At 45.3% G+C, this 17,625-nt stretch overlaps 1 protein-coding gene across 1 annotated transcript in view; it reads left to right on the top strand.

Annotated features, from left to right (window-relative positions):
• The window catches only part of YJU2B (YJU2 splicing factor homolog B), a 986,874-nt gene that overhangs the window by 663,969 nt on the left and 305,280 nt on the right, over window positions 1–17,625 (top strand). Inside the window, exon 3 of the mRNA XM_044057152.1 lies at window positions 13,049–13,096. Coding sequence (XP_043913087.1) covers window positions 13,094–13,096 — 3 coding nt within the window. The 5' untranslated portion in view covers window positions 13,049–13,093. The remainder of the gene's footprint in view (window positions 1–13,048; window positions 13,097–17,625) is intronic.

The raw sequence follows: 17,625 nt of genomic DNA, 5'->3' as shown, positions 1-17,625 counted from the left end.
CATTCTCACTGGCGACCGACCGTTTGTGCTACCCACTCCAACAGCTACAGTGACCACGGATGCTTCCCTGATAGGGTGGGGGGGGGCATCTTTCAGGGACAGACAGTCCAAGGCGAATGGACCAATCTAGAGTACAACCTGCACATCAATATTCTGGAGATGAGGGCAGTGTTCCTAGCATTGCAACACTTTTCTCCCCTTCTACCTCTAGGGACCATTGCAGTTCAAACGGACAACATGTCCGTAGTCTGGTACATAAACAAGCAAGGAGGAACCAAATCTTACCAGTTGTGCAGAGAGGCCATGAGAATTTGGCAATGGGCAGAGTCCACGGGTCGCTTTCTGATGGCAACGCACATCCCGGGGTTATCCAACGTCATAGCGGACAGGTTGAGCAGAGCCATCCTGTTACCTCACGTGTGGTCCTTCAAACAGACAATAGCGGACATGATATTCCGCAAGTGGGGCCAGCCTTGCTGCGATCTGTTTGCATCTCCAAAGAACGCCAAATGCAGAAGCTACTTCGCCCTATTACCCCCGGCAGGGGAAGTCCCCAGGGACGCTCTGATTCACGATTGGCCCCCGGGTCTCCTGTACGCCTTCCCTCCTATACCTCTGATACCAAGATTTCTGCAGAAAGCCAAGAATCTGGAAAGGACTGTGATTCTCATTGCCCCATTCTGGCCTCGTCAAATTTGGTTTCCCTTTCTTCAAGCACACCAAATACGGGAGCCCTGGATCCTGGACCCGGAGCCAGATCTACTGACCCATTCGTCAGGGGCTCCCCACCCATCGCTTCTGTCCCTCAGACTAGGCAGCTTGGCTGCTCCGCTTCCCTTCTTAGCCAGGTCTGATCTTCTTTCTCCTGCGGTTCAGAATATTCTAGTAGCTTCTCATAAAGCTTCCACTACAAAACTTTACACTAGTAAGTGGAAGCGTTTTGTATACTGGGCAACTGCACAACATTTATATCCCTTAATAGCCCCACTAAACAAAGTTTTAAAGTTTCTATCCATGCTATTTCATCAAGGAGCTTCTCCTGCCACCTTGAGGGTTCAATTGGCTGCTATTTCAAACTTTCATGTAGGAGAAAATGGAGCGCTTAGTATGACTCATAGGCTTTTCTAAAAGGGTCTTTTCATATTAGACCACCAGTCAGGTTTCCTACAGCTCCGTGGAATCGAAACCTCCTGTTATCCCAACTAATGCTACCACCCTTTGAACCAGCCTCGTCCTGTTCTTTAAAGTTCTTGTCATGGAAAACTCTCTTTCTAGTAGCTATCACTTCAGCTAGACGAGTGTCAGAACTTCAAGCTCTTTCCATTAAGCACCCATATTTGATCTTTCACCCTGATAGGGTATCCCTACGCACTAACCCGTCCTTTCTTCCCAAGGTTTGTTCAGTCAACAACATTAATCAGTCCATTGAACTCCCCACATTTTTCAAGAACCATTCCAATAAGCTGGAATATATGTTACACAAGTTGGATGTTCATAGACAACTCAGATTCTTCTTGGATAGAACAAAGGATCACAGAAAAGCAGACCAACTTTTTATAGCCTTTGCGGACAGCAGAAAGGGCATGGCAGTGACAAAGTGTACCCTCTCCAAATGGCTATCTGATTGTATTACTTTTGTTTATACTGCTACTGAGCAGAGTTTGCCCACCAAACCGAAAGGACATTCTACTAGATCAGTATCTACATCCCTGGCTCATGCGGCCCGCCTGCCTTTAGATACTATTTGTGCGGCCGTCACTTGGTCTAAACCACATACGTTCATCACTCATTACAAAGTGGATAGGATTTCCAGGGACAGGGCAACCTTTGGTTCCACTGTGCTCAGGAACGTTCTTCCGTGAGTGTCTCAGGGTCACGGAGCTAGGGACGCTACCCATGTGTAAGAACAAACGGCGAGATTGAACACTCTCACATAAAGAAGTTATGTCCTTACCATAACGTTCCATGTGGAGTGTTCATCTCGCCTTTGTTCTTACATTCCCACCCTCCCACCCTCAGGTCAGGAAGAACGTCCAGTTTAGAGGTCTGGTTTGGTTCTCCCGCTTCTGATTTCTCTCTGCTGTTACTGCTGGTTTCAGCTACGCCTTGGTATGTATGTATGTTTTCATTCCCGTTGGGATCTGGTATTGTTTTGCAAACTAGATCTGAGGTAAGGGCAGAGGGAATTGTGTGAGATAGGTTGGTCTTGAGCTTCTTCTCTATACAGAGCTTTGCTAAGCGGCCGACTCGGAGCCGAGGATCGGCTCCGAACCCATGTGTAAGAACAAAGGCAAGATGAACACTCCACATGGAACGTTATGGTAAGGACATAACTTCTTTTTTTTTTCCTTTTTTGTGTTCTAGGGTGGTAGGTTTAGAATTTGAGCCTTGCCTAAAAAATTACCAGAAGAACAAAAATCAGACTCTCCTTCTGTTTTATAGCTCAGTTTTTGTTGGACAAACTTTTGTATTTCCTCCTTAGCCTATACTTTATCAAAAATTATGTTGTTCCTCTAGGGAAGAATGTTTTGAAGATAGCTGGGTATAGCAGTTTGAATCTCATGCCTTCTTCTTGACATTCCCTGAATGGTGGAATAAATTTACTCCTGTTCTGCCTGGTGTACAATGAGTAATCATTCCCCACAAACACTTCGCTATCTCCCACTTTTAGTAGTTTGTCTATCTACCACAGTTTTGTCAGAATCAACTCCTTCTGCTGGTAGGATTGCATATTGACTATGAAATGTATAGGTTGCTTTCTCATAGCCAGGTTTGGAGCATACACACAAGGTGCCCTTTTAATTAACGACTCCTGCTGTGTAATACCAGGCCAGTTGCTTATTTGTGCTTTCATAATATTAATGCAGTCTGTTCCTTCCAGCTTCTCTGGTACAGAAGAATGTCTCAGGTTTACCCTACATACACTGTCCTCCAATTCTATTATTATTTGAAACATCTCTTCTTGAGCAGTCTCCAATTCAGCCAGCCTTTTCTTCATTTTCACCTCTGATTTTTGCAGTTTTATCACTTCATCTGAATATCTGTTTACAGCTTTTTCTCTTTTTAAGCCTTTTGCTATTTGAGTTGATATACACCATCAATGTTTCATTTATTATTTATTATTATTAACAGGACAAATTCCAATACTACCAGTCTGCCCTAGACTCCTCACAACACAGCCCCAAACAATTCTGGTCCTCCATAAACTCCATCCTCTACCCAGGTAAAGTCAGTACCCCTCCTTCTGACATCCCTCACTCCTCAGAAATATTGCTACCTCATTCAACACACACTTCACCCAAACCATACTATCACTAGCTAAACAACACAACCCCCCCTCCCCTCCAACCCACACCTTCAACTAGTAATCTCCACACTGCCTTCTGTTTTTCTCCTGTACCTACCTCCAACATAAAAAAACTCTTAACTAAACTTAAACCCACCAAATTTAGCAGCAGACAACCTCCCAAGTGAATACCTACAAATCGCAGCTGATGCTCTGGCCTACCCAGTATCCATCTTGATTAACCGATCTCTGTCAGAAAGTTGCGTTCCCACACTGTGGAAAGTATCACATATAATTCCCCTCCACAAAGGCGGACCCTCTGCAGAACTAACCATTTACCGCCCCATAGCTATTCTCTCTCCACTCTCCAAAATACTAGAAAGATGCATACACTCTCAGGTCTGACTACCTCCTTACTAACAACCTCATTTCCAATACTCAGCATGGTTTCCGACCAAACCATAGCACCACCACTGCCCTTACTTTCCTTTACTAACAATATCCTTCAGCATAAAAACAATGGCTATCTCTCCTCTGCTACTTTCCTAGACCTATCTAAAGCATTTGATATGGTCCCACACAAACAACTTATTTCTGCCCTCAATAACCTATCCTTCTCACAATCAGTCACCAACTGGTTTCAGAGTTACCTGTCTGACCGCCAACAATCCGCTGTATGGCATAATGACATATCTCCCCAACTACCTGTCTCTATACGGGTTCCCCAAGGATCCATCCTTGGACCCCTACTCTTCTCTGTTTACACCAATAATCTAGCCTCTGCCACCAAACATGGCACACTCATACAATATGCCGATAACTCAACCATCGTCTGCTCAGCCCAGTCCCTACCAAAACTGCAAAAAGTCACGCAGGAAGCCTTTTCCTCTGTTGAAACATGGTTATCCGATGCCCAATTAATACTCAACCCAAACAAAACTGAACTACTCATCTTCCAGCCCACCAAACATACTCAAAACAGCTCTCACTTTAACATCACTGCAGAAGACAACACACCAAATTGCTAGGAGTGGAAATAGACAATAAACTAAAATTTGACATTCACGTATCCATGACCATAAAAAAAGTACACAAAAAACTAGGATCGTTATACAGAAATAAGCAATTTCTCACTAAAGCAGCAAAGATTTCAATAGCAAATTCCCACCTTATCTCCACCCTACTTTATGCCTCTCCAATATATACCAACCTAAGGCAATGCGATCTAAATGAGCTAGAGACCTGCTACAACAAAATCACCAAATTCGCCACAGGGGCATTCTACAGTAGTCACCACTGTCTCTCACTTGATGAACTGGGCTGGCTTGAACTCTCTCATCTCCTTCAGTGGTATCAACTCTCACTCGCCCACAAACTAGTAAACCATCCACTAAATGTCCCATCCCTCCAGAATCTACTCCAACCCTATCGCACCACCAGACCACTAAGATCCAGCCTCAAAAATCACTTGCAGATCACTAAAGCCAATAACTCTGCTGGTGAAGCACTATTCTCTTGCACCATAGCCAAATTATGGAACTCACTCCCACCCACAATTACCTCCATACCATCATGCACCCACTTCAAAACTTTACTAAAAGCGCACCTAAAAACATGCTGGCTATGCCCTTGCAACTCCCACTCTAATATCATCCACCCCATCTATCCACTACCTTTTTTACACTCCACTAACTACCTTGATTATAGCAAGCTCAGATGCGCATAAGCCTAGTACTTATTATGCAGCAGGAACTTCTCATTGTAACATTTGTTAATGTCTGATGTTAAGTTGTCAATCTCGCCTTCATTCTTGCTTGATGGGTTCGGAGCCGATCCTCGGCTCCGACTGTGCACTTGCTAAGCTCGAGAATCACTTTTACCAGCTCGAGGCAGCCCCATATCCCATGATACAAGGTGGTAAGTACCCAGATCTCGTTTGCCGCTTCGCTGATGAGGTCCTCCTTTTACCAGCTCCTAGTAAGTGTTTATTATTACTAAACTTTAGCCCCCAGTCAGAAAATGTTCTCTTTTCCTTAGAATTCTATCTTTCTTAGATACATTTGAGGCTTTTTCTGACTAACTTTATTTTTCCTTCTTTACCTTTTTAGTCAGGCCTTTATTCCCTCCCATCCCCCCCCCCTGTTAGTGTGTGTGTGTGTGTGTGTGTGAGTTTACTTCTCATAGTTAACTTTACTTGTCTGATTCGGGACTGTGTGTGTACTGTTGTTTTGAAAGCACTACGTCTAAAGAACAGAGGGTCTCCGGCTTCAAGAAGTGTGACTCGTGCTGTCAGAAGATGTCTCTGACAGACGGTCACACTTCTTGTTTATACTGCCTGGGACCTCTCCACCTGCAGGACTCCTGTGCAGTTTGTCATTCTTTTAGCCAGAGAGTCCTGCAGGAAAGGAAAAATAAACTTATTTTGAAGGGTCTCCTTAAACCGGAGGGCTCCCCGGCAAAATCGGCTCCGGGCAAGCCTTCTAGGACTACCAAGGTCCAGGCTTCAGTTTCTAAGCCTCCGGCCTTGGCTCCGACTCCTTCGGAGTCGAGATCGGCACCGTCTGGAGCCGATCCTAACTTGGCTAAATCCTCGGCACCGATGGCTATCGGTGCCGATACTGTTACTGTCACTTTGGTGTCTGCTCCGACTGGCTCCGACCACCATGTGGCTCAGGCTTCGGTGTCGGTGCCGACCGGCTCCGACACCATTGTTTCCTTGCCTGAGCCGATACATCTGGACCTACACTCGGAGCCGAAAAGTTATCGGCTCCGTCTGGATCCGTGGGGTCTTCGGCTCCTATGGTTCCTTCGAGGAAGAGGTCCAGGTCTCCCTCTTTGGAACCGATGCTGTCGGCTCCGGCCTCACCTCTTCTTTCGGAGCGGAGCCATCGGATCCGATCATCTAGGTCTTCCAGGTTGTCAGACCATGATTTAGAGAGGGTGGTAAGCAGATTGTTAAAATCACAGGCACTAGCCCAAATGCTTCATAGTCAGTCTCAACAGACTACTATTAGTCCACACCCTCTTCAAATTCCTCCTTCGACTCTACCCCAGAGTTTGGAGCTGGAGTCTACAGGAATAGTTACTGCTATGGCTGAGGGCCAGATACCCCCCCTTCTGCGCCTTTAGCATCTACTCTTATCTCCTCCTCGAGACCTTCCTTGGAGGGATTCGGTGGCCGGGCTTCCCTGGTCTGCTCCGAGGGGGTGAGTGGCATCGGACCTTTGTCCGACCCTGCTCTCCCCCTTGAGCTCGGCTCCGACATCTTCCTCGGAGCCTTCCCTTTCGGTGGGCCCGGGAGTCCCAGTTTCTTCGGAACGGGTTCTCTCAGATCTCCCTGGGAGGGGAGCCTTCGAGGTGATGAGGAGTGTGCTGGCCCCTGGGCTCAGTCAGCAGTCTATTCCTTTAGCTCCTCCCTCTACGGTGCCTGTTGATATCTCTTCCCACTCACTTGCACCCGGACCGAGAGATCCACCGCCTCAGGTTTCCCCACTGGGAGGAACCCCCTCTTCCGAGGATTCTCCTGATCCGTCAGGAGATCCTCCGCGCAAGAGGACTTGTAAGAGGAAGCACCTAGACTCCCCTGAGTCTATTACTTCGGATACCGACTTAGATGAGTCGGAGGGAACCCCAAGATCCCCCTCTGAGGATGTCTCCTTTTCAGACATCCTAGAACTCCTGAAACAGAGGGGAAACTGGCCCACCATAAATCCCTCCGATGATGAGTCGGTATACCTAGAGGCGTTTGGTTCTCGACCCTCCACCTCCTGCGTGTCTCCATGCCTTTGACCCCCTCATGCAGGTAATCGCCGAAGGCTTGGGCTTCTCCTGACTCCATAGAGCCAGTTCCCAGGAGGCCTTCTAAATTTATTACAGCCCCTTCCGAACAGCAATTCCTTACAAAAGGTGTCCCGGTTGATGCCATGGTGGTGGCGGCCGCCACTAAAAAGGAACTTGCAGATCCTTCCATACCAGTCCATCCCCCTAACAAGGATTCCAGGACCATGGACAGGTATTGTAAGCGGATGTTTTCCTCAGCGACCTTTGCCATGCGTTCGCTGAACTATTTGTGTCACTTCACCAGACTCCAAAGGGACATCCTTAAGGAACTAGGTGAAGTAGTACAGGATCCTACAGCTCCGGGGGCACAAGACAAGATTGCTTCTCAGCTAGGAATCCTTAACTCCATAGCCAACTCCTCCATGCGGCTGATTTCGTATGCAGCAGATGGAGCGAGTAGAGCCGCAGGCACAGGAGTGGCTCTGAGACATCAATCCTGGAAGCGGCTCTGTAATTTTGCTGATCCCTTCAAGGCGTCCTTCACAAACTCTCCCTTTGATGGGTCAACTTTGTTTGGTCCTCAAGTGAAGGATACATTGACCAGGTGTGAGCAGGACGGCAAGACTCTTTCTGCCGTAGGGGTCCGTTTTTCCACCCCTTCTAGACCTTACCCCAAAGGACAGAAGGGTGGAAAGATGTGGTTCAGCAAATCCCAAGGATTCACGCCGGATACACGTGGTTAGTTTACCCCTAGAGGCAGAGGGGGTAATAATAACAGACGCCGCCCTAGAGGCAGAGGGGGTCCACAAAACCAGGGAAGCAGAGAGTCTCTCTCTGACAAGCCCTTCCAGCATCCCTGATGTGTTGCCCGACTGTCCATCCTTGGAGGCAGTCGGGGGAAGATTATCGCTGTACCCACAAGCTTGGCTTTGGGTACAGTCGATCATATCCGAGGGTTACAAAATTCCTTTCCAGGAAAGTCCCTTCAATCACAAAAATTCCCTTCCAGATGTGCCACCCGGTCTAAGGGAAATCGCGAAGTTAGAAGTATCAAAGCTTCTACACAAAAGGGCCATTCAGCCAGTTACAACAGACCATTCAGAGCCCGGAATCTACTCAAGGTTCTTTTTGGTCCCCAAAAAGACGGGAGATTGGAGACCAATATTGGATCTCAGCAGACTCAACAAGTCTGTGAAAAAGACGAGATTTTGAATGGTCACACTTCAATCAATTTTGCTCTTCCTGGGCAAAGACAGCTGGATGTGCTCAATAGACCTTCAGGATGCGTACTATCACATAAAAATTCACAGACGCTCCAGAAGGTTTCTCCGCTTTCGGCTGGGGTCCAGTCATTTTCAATTCAGAGCCCTGCCCTTTGGTCTCACTACAGCCCCCAGAGTGTTCACCAAATGTATGGCAGTGGTCACGGCTCACCTGAGACGTCAAGGATTCCAGGTGTTTCCGTATCTCGACGACTGGCTCCTTTCAGCCACCACCAGGCATCAACTTCTCCAAGCCAGGGATTACACCCTAAATCTCTGCACTCAGTTAGGAATTTCTATCAACTACGAAAAATCCTCCTTGTTGCCCTGCCAGTCTATTACTTTCATAGGCGCAAATTTAGACACTGTTTGGATGTCAGCAACCCTCACAGACCAAAGAATTTCAGATATCCAAAGTCACGTGCAGATCATCCTCGCCAGCAAAAAGGTACAAGCCAGACTGGTCCTGAAAGTGTTGGACCTCATGGCAGCGGCCATTACCCTTCTTCCCTTGGCCCGCTTCTACATGCGTCTTCTTCAATGGATGTTGTTCACCCAGTGGTCTTACCAACAACTTCCCATGCGTCACCAAATCCTGGTGACACAAGCTTGCAAAAACCACCTATCCTGTTGGATTTCCTCTCCCCAGATTCATCAGGGCAGACCCTTTGTATCCCCGGCCCCGGTAGCCACAGTCACTACGGACGCCTCCCTGATCGGGTGGGGGGGTCATTATCAGGGCAGGATGGTTCATGGGACGTGGCAACCGTTCGAATACCACCTGCACATAAATGTCCTAGAGATGAGAGCAGTGCTTTTAACGTTGCAAGCCCTCAACGACTTTCTTCCCTTGGGAACAATTGCAGTTCACACGGACAACATGTCTGTAGTATGGTATATCAACAAACAGGGCGGAACCAAGTCCTACCCCTTGTGTCGAGAAGCTCTCAGACTTTGGCAATGGGCGATCTCCTGTCATCGGTTTCTGGTAGCAACTCATATCCCTGGGAAAACCAACATTTTAGCGGACAGATTGAGCAGAGCTATTCTCATGCCTCACGAGTGGTCTCTCAAACAATCTATAGTGGAGGAGATTTTTCTAGAATGGGGCCGCCCATGTTGCGATATTTTTGCTACTCCCCAAAACAGCAAATGCCCAGACTTCTTCTCTCTCTTCCCACTGCCAGGCCATCCCCCCAGAGATGCTCTTACCCAGGATTGGCCCCAGGGACTTCTTTATGCCTTTCCTCCTTTTCCATTGATTCCACAAGTACTCCAGAAAGCCACTGTTTTGAGAGCCAAAATGATTCTCATTGCCCCCTATTGGCCTCGACAAATTTGGTTTCCGTTCCTCCATCATCACCTATTGGTGCAGCCATGGCATCTGGACCCAGTGCCAGACCTTCTGATCCACCAATCGGGTCACCTGCATCGGTCTATTCCTTCTCTCAACCTCACAGCTTGGTTGCTCCACTTCCTTCCTTAGCCAGGCTTCCTATGATCTCTAACCCGGTTAGGGATATCATAGTGGCTTCTCTTAAATCCTCTACTAGAAGGATTTATACCAGCAAGTGGAAACGCTTCTCTTGTTGGGCAAAATCAAAGAATATAGATCCCTTTACTGCCCCTGTTCATGCAGTTTTGGATTTTTTAGTGGAAATCTTTCACTCGGGCTCTTCATCTTCCACGGTTAAAGTTCAGTTGGCTGCTATCTCGAACTTTCATGTCAGGTTTGCAGATCACATCATTATGTCCCACAGGCTTTGTTGAGCCTTTCTAAAAGGGATTTTTCTCCTTAAACCTCCTGTCAGGAGTCCTCCTCCTCAATGGGACCTACATCTAGTGCTGACATCCTTAATTCTTCCTCCCTTTGAGCCAGCTGTTTCATGTTCACTGAAGTTTCTTTCATGGAAAACACTCTTCCTAGTCGCTATTACCTCGGCCAGGAGAGTGTCAGAACTTCATGCTCTTTCTGTTCGTCCCCCTTATTTGGTCTTCCACAAGGACAGGGTATCCTTGAGAACTAATCCATCCTTTTTGCCTAAGGTGGCTTCGAAAACTAATTTGAACCAATCTATTGATCTCCCTGTATTTTTCCCTAATTACTCCAACAGATCGGAACAAACATTACATTATCTTGATGTTCACCGCCAACTCAGATATTATTTGGACAGAACAAAACAATTCAGGAAATCCGATCAGCTCTTTCTTTCTTATGCTGAAAATAAGAAAGGCCTTCCTGTTTCCAAAGTGACCTTATCTAGATGGCTTTCTTCCACCATCTCCAAAATCTGTCGGCTCAGGGGCAAACAGCTGTGCTCAAAACCAAAAGCGCATTCCACCAGAAGTTTAGCCACTTCCACAGCCTTTCAGGCTAGACTCCCTTTAGATACTATTTGTGCAGCAGCCACTTGGGCCACTCCTCATACCTTTGTTTCATTACAAATTGGATTTGGCCTCCAGGGATAGAGCCAGTTTTGGTTCTACGGTTCTCAAGAGTCTGTTCCATTGAGCCATCCAGGATAGAGGTGCTAGGGACACGGTCCCATCAAGCAAGAATGAAGGCGAGATTGACAACTTAACATTGAGAAGTTAAGTACCTACCATAACGTTCCATGTTAGTTGTCTTCTCTCGCCTTCTTTCTTGCGACCCTCCCTCCTACCCCCTTGCCTGGACAGACCTTGTTCTCCTTTGTCTGGAAGATTGCTTCTTTAGGCACCAGTTAGTTACCTGGTTCCCATTTCAGCCCTTCCTTTAGGCTAATTGCTTTCTTTCCTCAGTGGAAAGTTTTTTGTGCTAGGTGTGTTTCCCTATAGTTACAAAAGAGATCTGGGTACTTACTGCCTTGCATCATGGGATATGGGGCTGCCTCGAGCTGGTAAAAGTGACTCTCGAGCTTAGCAAGTGCCGAGTCGGAGCCGAGGATCGGCTCCGAAACCATCAAGCAAGAAAGAAGGCGAGAGAAGACCACTAACATGGAACGTTATGGTAGGTACATAACTTCTCATTATGTACTTCACAGATAAAGATTCTAGTTGTCTACTGATGTACTATGTTCTTCATCAGTAAATATGTTGTAAGTAATTGCTATGTTAAATTGTTAATCACTATGTAATCCAATGTAACTACTGTCTGTTTATTTTAACTGTGGAGCTTTTCTCCCCGGGCATCCGCTGAAAATGGACCTACATCCAGTCGGACACTCCCGGTCAACAAATTTTAAATAAATAAATTAATTTTTATGAGGCCAGTGTGCAGTTGTCTTATACTTTCCTCTAGGTTACTGGAAGTCATGTCTGCAGCATGCACTGCTTTTTGCTGAACAGCTGCAGTACTTTTCCCAGTCAGTGCTTTTTCTTTACCTTAGATGATTTTCTCTCAGGTCCTCTGTATTTCTTTTTTTGCTGGCATCCAGGCAGTGAACTTACTAGCCAGTTACTGAAATTTACTCAGAAATATAAACCACTAGCATAAGTTTCTGTTTTCATTCTGGGAGAGGTAGAATTAAGCTATTGCTCATTGTGCAGCCATCTTGGTAGTCCTCCTGCCATTGATAATACTGAAGTCGTTTGATTTTGAAGTCCAACCAATTGAACCTCTTATGGTTGTATTTTGTGTTTCAAAATGTTTGGAATGTGAAGCAGATTCATGTCAAAGCTTCTGACAGTTCAGTTGAAAACAAGCTGTGTTTATCCACAAGTAGCTTGATTCCTAGATGCTGACTTTCCCCATTGTAATTTAATCGTGAGCTGACTTTATATGTGTGTAAGGGAAGCTGGGTTGTACAGGGAGATGTGTTCTCTCACAAAAAAAAATGTTGTGGAGTATTTTTTTCATTACTTTGCAAAAGTTCTGTTTTATGTGCATTTCAATTTTAACTGTTTTCTTATCAAGATAGATGGCTTTCATTTGTTTAGTTTTGCATGTTATGAATTCTTTGCCTAGATTCTCTTCCATGATATGAAACCTTAATTTTGCAGTATTATTTATAAGGTTGTCACCTTTCATTGTGGCTAAAACCGGGCTTTGGCTACACCCATCACTCTACTCATAACCCTGCCCATGATCTGCCCAATTCCTGCCCATTTTGTGATGTCATTATCACATCGTGGGAGGGGGGAATGCCCTCTTTTTTCCAATCCTAATGCCTTTTTTTTTTCAGATTTACTATGCTTTTTGTAAAAAAAAAAAAAAAAAAAGTAAATCCGTCAATTTAACAAACTCTGATTGTCCGGTAGTCTGGAAAACAAGGAAACAGACTATCAGTATGATTTCTGGATAGTCTGGGAAAAAAATGAATAGGTGGCAGTGCTTCTTTAAAATATGAACTGACAGCAGTCTTGGTTTGTTTGCATGGCCTTTGGAACTGAAATAACTCTTTCTAATAAATTTTTCTTGAAGGCGTTTTCAGTTTTATTATTGACTACAGACTTGCTAAATGAGTGTCTAAACTGAGAAGGAATGATAGTTTTTTTCTAGAAGAGAAAGCATTTTTGTACATCAAGTTGCCTTGGGTATTCTACAGTGATGTATTTACCTGTCCCATGTGGGTCTGGAACCCCTAACATTAATTGGTGCTACATTTGTAGGCAGTTGAACTGTGTTGGTGATTACTAATATGTGTTGAGAAGTATAAATGTTGGAGTGAAATGGGATTTTAAAAATATATGTACCCATTATAGTATGAATGCACTAATTTGTCTTTTCTGTTTTGCTTAGAAAAGACAAGACATTTGAAGTTCACTTTAACAAGAACTACAGAAGATGGTAAGTAATAAAATAGTTATTGGAATGGCATATTGTTAGACTTGTTTGGATTTTGTTTTATTCTTTTTGATTCACATTTGCTCATAGGTTCATAGGTGTTTACTAGGCTAATGACAACAAGGACCTTTTTAAGTGTAGCCATTCATCCCAAATCTCTGGCAAGTTCTGATACCCTTGATACGTGTAAGCATGGGCCTGGGAGATGAACCATTTACAGGTTACCCATGTCCATTGGAGACATAGGTGCCAAACCAGGAATGAATTTCCACTTTCCCATCCAGTTGTCTAAGTTGCACTTGAATTGGGTTAGGAAGGAACTCTGCTTCACATGGATGGGGAAGCCTGTTCCATAGACGGGGTAGTCTCTGGGATGCATACCTTTCTCTTCAGCGGTTCCTATTTATATCACAGACAAGGTTTAAGTCTTTAGAATGTGTAATTCTGGTGCTGTTTGTTTTGTGGATATGAAGGAGGTTTATCAGAGTGGGGTCTGACAATGCCAGGCGTAGATCTCCCCCCTCAAAAGCCTGTAGGAGACAGAGTACATGGATAGGGCCTTGATGCGATCTGCATAGGACATATTACTTACACTCTGTATTCTTTTAGTGAGGAACCTCTGTGGAAATTCCAGTTGTTGGATATGCCTAGTTAGGTACATGCCACTGTACTTAGCGATAGGTCTGATGAATGCCGAATACAGTGGAATAATGACTACCTTGGACTTGGATGACATACCTTTGTTTATAAGTTGCGTAACATAGAATGATTTCCTCACCACTGTAGACATGTGATGATCAAAGGCTATATTATTATCTATGTTTAGTGTGTCCCTATGTCCCTGACTGCTGGGGTCAATTCTAAGGGGTGTGTTGTCATCGTGATAGTTACCAGGAATGGATGACTTCCCAAAGTATACTTTTATGCATTTATTGGCATTTAGTTTTAGTCCATGGCTCTGACATTAGTTTTGTTTGCGTCAGCCCCTGCTGGAGAACGTTTGTGTCAGTGTGAGATTCAGTGACGGCTCCTAATTTGCAATCATCTGCAAATTTAGTCTGCCAGAGACCACTGACATTGGCCTTGATCTCTGAGAAGTACATGCTAAAAAGGAGTGGTCCAAGGACTGATCCTTGAGGGACTCGACTTGTGACTGCCCCAATTCTAACTTCTTGGATCCTGTCTGTGAGCCAGTTGGCTATCCACTGGGCGACATATGGGTTTGTTAACTGTGTAAGTTACCTCGTTTGAAGACGCATTAAATAATGTTGAGTCAGAGGTACTAACATACTTCCAGCAGTCAGTACTACGTATAATAAGTGATACAAGGTTCTACATCTTGACAGTTAACAGAAGAAGCAACTGTATACAGTGTAGTCCTAAAGTATAGAGAGGTTTGGCTTTATTTGACCTAAATATAACTCTTAAAGTCTTGAAAAGTAAAAGGTCATGGGCATTCAGAAGCATTGTAGCTGAACCACTAGTATGTCCTTAAGAGGTAATTTAAAGACGGTGCAGTGTTGCAGCGGTAGCATTGTCACCTCACAGCAAGAGGTTCTCTAGTTCGATTCTCGGCTGGGGTGCCTTCTGTGTGGAGTCTGCATGTCCTACCTGTGTTCATGTGGGTTTCCTCCGGGTGCTCCTATTTCCTTCCACATTACAAAGACGTGCGTATGGAGCCTTTCTCCCTGGGCCTCCACTAAAAATTGGCTTCATTCCAAGCCTGACTGCTGGTTAACAAATGTTAAATAAATAAATAATTTGTAGCTTATTCCATGGGCTTCCACTGCAAGAGGTTTTAGGTATTACCCAGTGAGGACTCTATCTTGGTTGGATCCTTCTTACAGTTTTTACTGAATGATTTGTCTGCATGACTTTCTTACCCTATGATTTGGATATATACTGAATGGTTTGTGGTTTGTCTCTGTGGCGTTTTTATCCTTGTGTTTGGACACACACACACACACACACACACACACACACACACACACACACACACACACACACACACGTCTCTCTATATTTATTTTTATTTACATATCGCAGTTTGATAACTGGGTGAGTAGACTGGTCATTGAACCCTTTTCAGCCATGACCTTGACCAATGGCAAAAAAACAGTTAATATGTACAGCACAGAGAATTGGGTAGCAGTAGAAATAAATAGTGAAATAATACATCAGTTACAGTATGTACAATAAAATTAATAATTTCTGCAGCAGTTCAGCTGCAGCATGCCATAGCTATTATCCATTGTCCAGAAAACCATCACAAATGACAAGTGACACAAAACAGCAGTTACAATATGTAACTGAAAAAATACAGTTGGCATAATACTTAAGGTCTTAACCTCTCATGCACAAGGTAGAAGGTTAATTCCTGACTTTCTACCAATGTCTGCATGGATATATTGTATGATGTCCTTCAAGGATGCATCTGCAGTCCTAACATATGGGTTGTCCTGCCTCAGGCAGCCCTTCGGTCGGCCGGATTCCAAAGTCTGGGTCTGGCCTCGGCTGATGTCGCACTTCACCCGACGTCATGGCTGCTGGGGTATAAAGGCATCAGCCGACGCCATTTTCCTCAGTCTTTCTTGCCGCGCGGTGCCCGAAGCAGAAGCTGTTCGCAAGTGCCGGTCGGTCAGATCCAGAGATTTCTACTACCGAAGACTTCTAAAAAAGCTAAGTACCCCGTTGGGGACTCTTTCTTGCCTCAGCCGATGTCAGAAAAAGTAAATAATTGTTTAACTTGTGGGAAACAAATACCTCATAAGGATTTCCACTCTTACTGCCTTCCTTGCTTAGGCCCAGACCACGACGTATCAGCTTGTTTAGCCTCTGCTTCCTTCAACCGACGGACACTTAGACGTCGGTCGGAGTTTGCAGAAGAGTCTTTTTGGTCTCGCTTTTGCATATAAAATGCCGTCGGAGACTCCGACTACACAATTAGCTAAAAAGCGCAAGGAAAAGGACCGACACTCGCGGCCCGCTGTTTCGGCTGAAACCACAGTTAGGCCTACCGCGAGTGTCTCTGTTTCGGCTGAAACAGAGTCCTCGGTTCTCCCTTCGGCCGAAAGCATGCCTCCGATAACGAGGCCACACAGGCCATGGCTGAATCGGCTACAGAAATTACTGCTGCAGAAGCAGGCACCCAGGATTTCTCAGACACTATTCCTTTAGACATCTCTACTCCTGCACGTGAGGCTGCTAGACCCCCTGCTTCTATGTCTATCAAGGCCTTTTCCAGGGCTAAAGCAGCCAAAATTTCCAAGACCTTACCTACAAAAGCTCCCTCTCACAGGCCTACTTCTAGTTCCCAGATACTCAGCCTTGCTGAGGACCTTATTTCTTTGATCAGGGGATCCCAACCTCACCCAGACAGGGCCTCTCAACCCCCTCCAGACAAGAGGCCTAGGACTGAACCCCCTGAACCTCTCTCTTCAGACTATTCCTCGGATGGCTCTGATTTATCTGACCATCAGGAAGGCCCATATTCACCTTATGAGGATTCTGATGCAGAAGACTCCATTCCTTCTGCTTCTCCTCCTGAAGAATTTTCTTTTGGGGAAACCCTACACTCAATGAGGGAACACTTCCAATGGCAGGGCCAGGATTTTTCAGATTCAAGGAAAAGGCTAAGGACTTTTTTACACTTACCACAGCATAGGCCTTTAGCCATACCTCCTGTACTATCAGTTGTTGATGATGCATATACTGATGCCAGTACTGCCCCTGATTCTCTTCCTCCGGCCCCTGCCAAGCCTGACCAATATTACAGGGTCCCGGACTCTCACTACCACTTGTATAAGGCTCATGTTGCAGACCCAGAAACCATTTCTCAGGGCCCTAAAGGTGTTTCAGCTGCCTCTGCCAAAAACCCTCTTCCCTCTGAAAAGGAATCTAGAGCATTAGAGAGATGGGGTAAAAAGGTTTATACATCTGCTACTCTTTCTGCCAGGGCCTTAAACTGTCAATTTCACATGATACAGTACCAGGAATTTTTGTTAGACCAGCTAAATAAAAAACTGTCCTCTCCTGAACCTATAGACCGTAAGTCCCTTCAGGATTTGGTCATAACTCTCAGCAGGTCAGTAATCATTTTTTAAAATGTGGCTATGATGCACTGAAGGCTTCTTTTAGATCAGCTATGACTGGAGCAGTGATTCGAAGGCATGCCTGGTTAAAAGAGCAATCCTAACCAGACCATGTTAAGTCAAAACTCCTAGATGCTCCTATGGAGAAACAGTTTGTTTGGCTCGCCTGCACAGGAGGTTCTAAAGAAAGTGGAAGAAAAAGCAAAATCTGTCCAAACAGTCAAGGATTTTTTGCAGGTCCAACCTCCGAGGTTTAGCAGAAATTGGCCCTCAAAGAATTGGTCCTTTCCAGACACCTCCAGAGCACAGAGAGGCAGAAATAGACGCCCAAGAGGCAGAAGTCAACCAAGAGGTGCCTACAGGGGTCGTCAATGGTAACCTGCCAACCAGAGAAGTGCTGCCACAGCTGCGACTACAACCACTTCCACAGGACAGACACAA

Source organism: Protopterus annectens, chromosome 15.part0 (assembly GCF_019279795.1).
Source record: "Protopterus annectens isolate FY-2018-M chromosome 15.part0, PAN1.0, whole genome shotgun sequence".
Lineage (NCBI taxonomy): Eukaryota > Metazoa > Chordata > Ceratodontiformes > Protopteridae > Protopterus > Protopterus annectens.
The sequence above is the reverse complement of the archived record's forward strand: the minus strand, read 5'-3'. Positions and strand labels throughout refer to the sequence as shown.